This window comes from Salvelinus sp. IW2-2015, linkage group LG21 (genome assembly GCF_002910315.2).
Source record: "Salvelinus sp. IW2-2015 linkage group LG21, ASM291031v2, whole genome shotgun sequence".
Classification (NCBI taxonomy): Eukaryota; Metazoa; Chordata; class Actinopteri; order Salmoniformes; family Salmonidae; genus Salvelinus; species Salvelinus sp. IW2-2015.
In genome coordinates, this window is record NC_036861.1 from 2275519 (window position 1) to 2282261 (window position 6743).

At 40.8% G+C, this 6743-nt stretch overlaps 1 protein-coding gene across 1 annotated transcript; it reads left to right on the top strand.

The window, feature by feature from the left end:
- Positions 1 to 2051: 2051 nt before the first annotated feature.
- On the top strand, positions 2052 to 3985 carry LOC111982409 (CDGSH iron-sulfur domain-containing protein 3, mitochondrial). Its single transcript, XM_024013977.2, has 3 exons — positions 2052 to 2449; positions 3128 to 3244; positions 3623 to 3985. The coding sequence occupies exons 1-3, from the start codon at positions 2384 to 2386 to the stop codon at positions 3821 to 3823; spliced, it is 384 nt and encodes a 127-aa protein (XP_023869745.1). The 5' UTR covers positions 2052 to 2383; the 3' UTR covers positions 3824 to 3985.
- The last annotated feature ends 2758 nt before the right edge of the window (positions 3986 to 6743 follow it).

Genomic DNA, 6743 nt, shown 5'->3' on the forward strand with positions numbered 1-6743 from the left:
TCCAATCCGGGCCACAGGTGGTTTGAGTAATAAAACACCTGCGGCTGAATTCTTTGGGGAGGGTCTAACTCAATACACTTTCAAATGACTAAAACCAAATGGAAACTGTAGAAATTATAATAGACCTATATTTATACAGTTTCTTGACTGTCCAGCTCGCTAATAATCACTAGACAGTCAGGGAGCATCGGAAACACACACAAAAACAATGAATAGACCACTATGTTTAGCAAATTTTGATGGCAAGGAAATACAGTATAACCAATTTTCAGTGTGGACCTCCGGACCTTGTTGAAAACAGAATGCGGCCTCCGGGGTAAAATGAGTTCGACACCCATGGTATAAGGAGATAGTGACATAAGCAAAGGACTGCATAACACATAGATGGCATCAACTACTATTAACATCTGGCAATCGTAACAACCAACTGTAAATGCATAAGTTTCAATAACAACATCGCTCACTTCCATCCACGCACTCCATCACTTGTCCACCTGGAGAGAGACTGGGGAGGCTCTGACCTAAGCCGGCAGAAGGACTGTCGGGTCTTCTTCCCCCTGGCAACCTCCCTAGCCACCTATCTGTGGCTTGCCAGGCCTGGTAGCAGAAGACACCAGGAGTTTTGGGAGACAGTTTATGATCCCCCTAGTCCAGGGATGGGCCATTTTGATGGGAGTGGGAGACACAACAAAAGTCTGAATTCATCATTAGGGGCTCCACTTGCTCACGGGTCTGCGTACCCACATGTCCCTGCCCTAGTCTCTCTGGCGCCGTCAGGTGATGGGTGGAGTGAGCTGCATGAAGTTATAAAACTCAAAGGCGGGGGAATCCGTAACAATAACAGTGTCATGAATCAGTCAAAACACTGTAGAAGCAAAGGTGTTGTCTAGCTTGATCATGTTGGAATTCTATTGGATACCTGTTGATTTATAAGAACCCTGTGATTTGATTGCACAGAACATTTTATTCTGAGGAAGAAAAAACTGCAATGATGATTGATCTCTGAAAGTGAAACCTATCTGTGCTCACCCTGTAGGAGAACAAACTGCATTCTCGAGGTTATTTAAATGTTGTAGTACAATACATTTTATGGTCTGTAGAATTAGTTATAATGCAGCTCTTGCCAACATGGCCAGGTGGCTCAGGAGCACCTCTACAAGAAGACATGTAGGATTGGTGACATAGAGATAGATAGAGACAGAGGTGAAAGTTAAGGCGGTATGGTCCTGGCAAAATAAATAGTGGGGGAAGGCTATATCGGTAAAACATGAGCAAAAAATATTAATCTATGCTAATACACCACTTTGTATAATTACCGCATGTCAGAGCCATGAAAAGTTAGTGAATGGACTTGAAAACAGGTGGTATAGCCTACGATCCGAAATGCGATGTGGTTAGATGAGAATACTGACATTTTTGCCAAGGCAGAGATGAGTGGCTGACACTGAGACACTCACGGACAGCAGTGGACGCACCAATTCTGGCCTAATGGAATCCAAAAACGTCATTAGACTTTATGGTGTTTTGTGTAACAGATGACTCTTTCCATTCAACACTGTTGGAGGCTGGAAATATTTTGCAAGTGGATGAACGTGTGCAGGTAGTCTAGTTAAAGGAGCATTTTGAAGTGATTATTTGACAATCAGATGAAAATATCATGACTGCTTGTGCTTATGCCACAATAAAAGGTCATACTTTAAAAAAAAATATCAATTACAAATCTTTACGACTAAGCCCACAGAGATCCTATTGAATTAATAAGGATCTATATGTAATTATATGATTAGGCCCATAAACATGTTTGCACATATAGGAGGTCCCATACAGTGAATAAATGTATTCTACTTTCACCCCTAGATAGAGGATTCCTCTTTATATCTGTACATTATAGCGTCTGTGACAGCATGGGAAGCGCCATTGAGGCTACAACCCATAGGAAAACCCACCCCGTTGACTAATTTGACGACTTTAAAATGGCGTAAGTATGACGGAAACCCTCAATGGCTCAGCCCATGCCAAAACAGCCTTTTGGCCACTAGAGGCCTCTTTCATTCTCTATGATTGGTGATGACTTGTATGGTAGTGAACTTCGCCCTAGGGGCGTCTGTTGACATTTGCATGCCAATAGCTTACCTGTCTGTGCTACAATCATTGTCATTGGCGGTATAAGCCCATTTGGAAGTTAATACTTGTTGTGCGTGGTCTAATTTGTCTTTTTAATGTTGTTTTTTGTGTGAAAAGGGTGGAGTGAAAGCTACTGGAGATTGTTTTCTCTGACTTTTCTTAGGAGGCAGCTTTACTAAAAAGGCTAAACCGTCTACAGGGAAATGTACTAAGACGTTCGCGTGCCTTTTCAGGAAGAACGCACGTGATCTCAGGAACAATGCGTAATGGGACCACGGCAACTTTGAGGCAATCTCGGCTATTTGCGGCTGTTGCCAGTTCAAGGGTAAGTATAAAGTCAAGGAAAATCAATGTTTGTATATAGGTCGCTTGTGAGTATTGACTGCAAGTGCAATAGTTACAGAATAACACCTTTTGGCAGCTTTCTGTGGCGATCTGGATTCCAGCCTCTCTATAAAGCCTCACTAAAATAGTTCAAATAGACGATATGATTATCAAAGTATTACTGTTGACATGTGCATTTGAATAAAATATATATATAAATCTAGATTCTAGCGTTTAAAGACAAATTGTAAGGCATTGTATGAAATAGCAACATGTTGTTCATAGTAGATAAAGGAAGGGAAGTTGTTCAAAGAAAACCTGCATAGTCATTAGAGAACACCTTATTCACCTATGGCACAGATATGCCATTCGTAAGGCAGTGAAGCAGCATTGTGCCATTAAATCTCAATCTTTAATGAAATAATTGATCTAAAGCAAAGTTCAACAGTAATTTGGCAGGTCCACTGAATAGGCTACCAAATTCCAAGTTACATTCAGATAGTAAACTCTCCTATTGCTGGGTTGGAACAAAAAAATATTTTTAACTCAGGCCCCCCTTCCAGCATTGGGGAACCACTGCACCATGAGTTCTCAGTGCCAGGATCAACACTTCTGTCATATGACAAGACTAAGCAATGCACTATTATTGTGTGACTAATCTAAACTACTACTTCCTCAGATGCAGTGCTCCACTCAGACCAATAAGCCTGTTGTCGCTGCCAAGATGCCTTTCAGGGTGAAAGTGACTGGAGGCAAACGCTACGTCTGGTGTGCCTGTGGACATAGCAAGAAACAGGTGGGTGTTAGGTATTGAATGTTAAAATTCATGCCCATGCAGGGCTCTAGCCTGTACCCTAGATATCGAGGGAAAAAAACAGGCCCGACCCTAACCCGATGTATGTCGGGCTCGGGTCAGGTAGCAGAGTTCTAGTTCAAAGCATTGAATGTAAAAAAAAATAATAAAGGATTAGGACTGATGAGCCAAAATTTACGCAATATTAACCCTTTCCTTTTCCAGCAGTAGTGATGTAGAGTATGCTCTTTTTAGGTCTTCTACATGAGAATAATGTCTCAGATTGTAATCTGTGCTATAATTAACTCATTTAAATCAGTGAAACAATAGCACTGACAGTCTTTCTCTCGCTCTCTCTCGCTCTCGCCCTTTCTCTGGCAGCCCTTCTGTGACGGTGCTCACAAGACTAAAGCACCCAGCATCTCTCCACGACACTTCACTCCCGAGAAGGACAGCACCCTTATGCTGTGTGCCTGTAAGCAAACCAAAAATGCACCTTACTGCGATGGCACACATTTCAAGGTCATCTTCCGGCATCTAGTCAGCTCAGTGAAAAAAGTGTTTAAAATGAATAACTTTTAAAAAATGGCATGACGCAGCTAATTTCCTTAGAACTGTACTGCCTATATTCATTGTTCATAAATCACTTGTTGACAAAACATTTTTTTATGATAAATGGACAGAGGCATTTATGTTTTGTCACTGTCCATAAGGGAATAAATAATGGCATACTATTTCAATACACATTTTGTCATTCTTATTTTTTTTTCTTAATTCTTTTGAGAAACATGCTGGCGTCTGGCAAGTTCATATAGCTGATATATGATGATCGTTTTTAAACTAAGTTAATGAGTAAAAAAATATAACCGCTTTCATCCCAACCCCTCCGAAAGACACACATACAGGTTTTGGAGAGTTGCTGGGCACTCGGGGAGCTGTTGTTGTGAGGGTTAAGTGCCTTTCTCAAGGGCACAACACCAGGCAAATGGCATCTAGGAATTTGATACCAGCAACCAATGGTTGCCAGCGCACTTCCCGCCAGATCTTTCCAGTATGACCCGATATTCAAACTCGCAACCCTCCGGCCACTGTCTCACCTCTCTAACCACCAGGCTACCTGCTGCTTGGTCATGTTGTCAACAAGGCAGTATGACATCCTCTGCCTTAAAGTCATGAAAATCCACAGATTCTTTGGAGAGCATATAGTTGCCGTGGATCCCAACTTAAAATCAAGTTAAACATTCCTAAATAGCAGCATAATGATAATACATGATTTAAAGCTCTGCTACTCATGAATTGCTGTTGATAGCAATGTAACAGATTTATGTATTAAAGGTCCAAATGGAGACTTATCACAGGAGCACTGGCAAGTTCTGATATTTGAACTACTCAAGAATATAACTCAAAAATGTATCAGAATGGGACACCGTACTCAAAACCAAGCAAGTAAACATTTTAATGACCTAAACATGCACATATGGCTGATATTTTAGAATAATATCATTGAATGGTCAAAATATACATCGAGGGAATGTCAAAAGTGTATGAAAATACAACATGGTGTACATGGTCAGATATACAATTCCCTTTGAACTAATTTCTCTGATGTGAGTAGAACAGGTACCGGTATGTAATGCTGACAAACGTACGGTAAGCTACGTTTTTCAGACGATTGTAGTGCTGCTTGAGGCTTGATAAATATAATGGCTTTTCTAATGTCAAAGCACAGGGAAGTTTAGTACTCGCATACTGTGATCTGCATTTCAAAGAAAGTGCATCAAACGTTTCGTACATACTGTATCTATTGTCCTTGGTGATTGGGGCCATTACCAGTTGAAAGTACTGCATCTATCTACATACACCAGAGTTATTATATACAGTATGACTGATGGCAAGAAGACAGATCTTGCCTTTATATTTCTAGTTATATATATATGTATATACATACACACACACACATATATACAGTTGAAGTCGGAAGTTTACATACACTTAAGTTGGAGTCATTAAAACTCGTTTTTCAACCACTCCACAAATTTCTTGTTAACAAACTATCATTTTGGCAAGTCGGTTAGGACATCTACTTTGTGCATGACAAAAGTAATTTTCCCAACAATTGTTTACAGACAGATTATTTCACTTATAATTCACTGCATCACAATTCCAGTGGGTCATACACCAAGTTGACTGTGCCTTTAAACAGCTTGGGAAATTCCAGAAAATGATGTCATGGCTTTAGAAGCTTCCGATAGGCTAATTGACATCATTTGAGTCAATTGGAGGTGTACCTGTGGATGTACCTGTGGATGTATTTCAAGGCCTACCTTCAAACTCACTGCCTCTTTGCTTGACATCATTGGAAAATCAAAAGAAAATCAGCCAAGACCTCAGAAAAAAAATTGTAGACCGCCACAAGTCTGGTTCATCCTTGGGGACAGTTTCCAAACGCCTGAAGATACCACGTTCATCTATACAAACAATTGTAAGCAAGTATAAACACCATGGGACCACGCAGCTGTCATACCTCTCAGGAAGGAGACGCGTTCTGTCTCCTAGAGATGAACAGACTTTGGTGCGAAAAGTGCAAATCAATCCCAGAACAACAGCAAAGGACCTTGTGAAGATGCTGGAGGAAACAGTAAAAAGTATCTATATCCACAGTAAAACGAGTCCTATATCGGCATAACCGGAAACCACTCAGCAAGGAAGAAGCCGCTGCTCCAAAACCGCCATAAAAATCCAGACTACGGTTTGCAACTGCACATGGGGACAAAGATTGACTTTTTGGAGAAATGTCCTCTGGTCTGATGAAACAAAAATAGAACTGGTTGGCCATAATAACCATCGTTATTATAGGAGAAAAAAAGGGGGAATGCTTGCAAGCCGAAGAACACCATCCCAACCATGAAGCACGGGGTTGCAGCATCATTTTGTGGGTGCTTTGCTGCAGGAGGGACTGGTGCACTTCACAAAAAAGATGGCATCATGATGAGGAAATTCTGTGGTAATATTGAAGCAACATCTCAAAACATCAGTCAGGAAGTTAAAAGCTTGTCGCAAATGGGTCTTCCAAATGGACAATGACCCCAAGCATACTTCCAAAGTTGTGGCAAATAGCTTAAGGACAACAAAGTCAAGGTATTTGAGTGGCCATCATAAAGACCTGACCTCCCAACTCAGGATAATCTGTGGGCAGAACTGAAAAAGTGTGTGCGAGCAAAGAGCCTACAAAAATGACTCAGTTACACCAGCTCTGTTAGGAGGAATGGGCCAAAATTCACCCAACTTATTGGGAAGCTTGTGGAAGGCTACCTTGAAATGTTTGACCCAATTTAAACAATTTAAAGGCAATGCTACCAAATACTAATTGAGTGTATGTAAACTTCTGCCACTGGGAATGTGATGAAAGAAATAAAAGCTGAAATAAATCATTCTCTCTACTATTATTCTGACATTTCACATTCTTAAAATAAAGTGGTGATCCTAACTGACCTAGACAGAC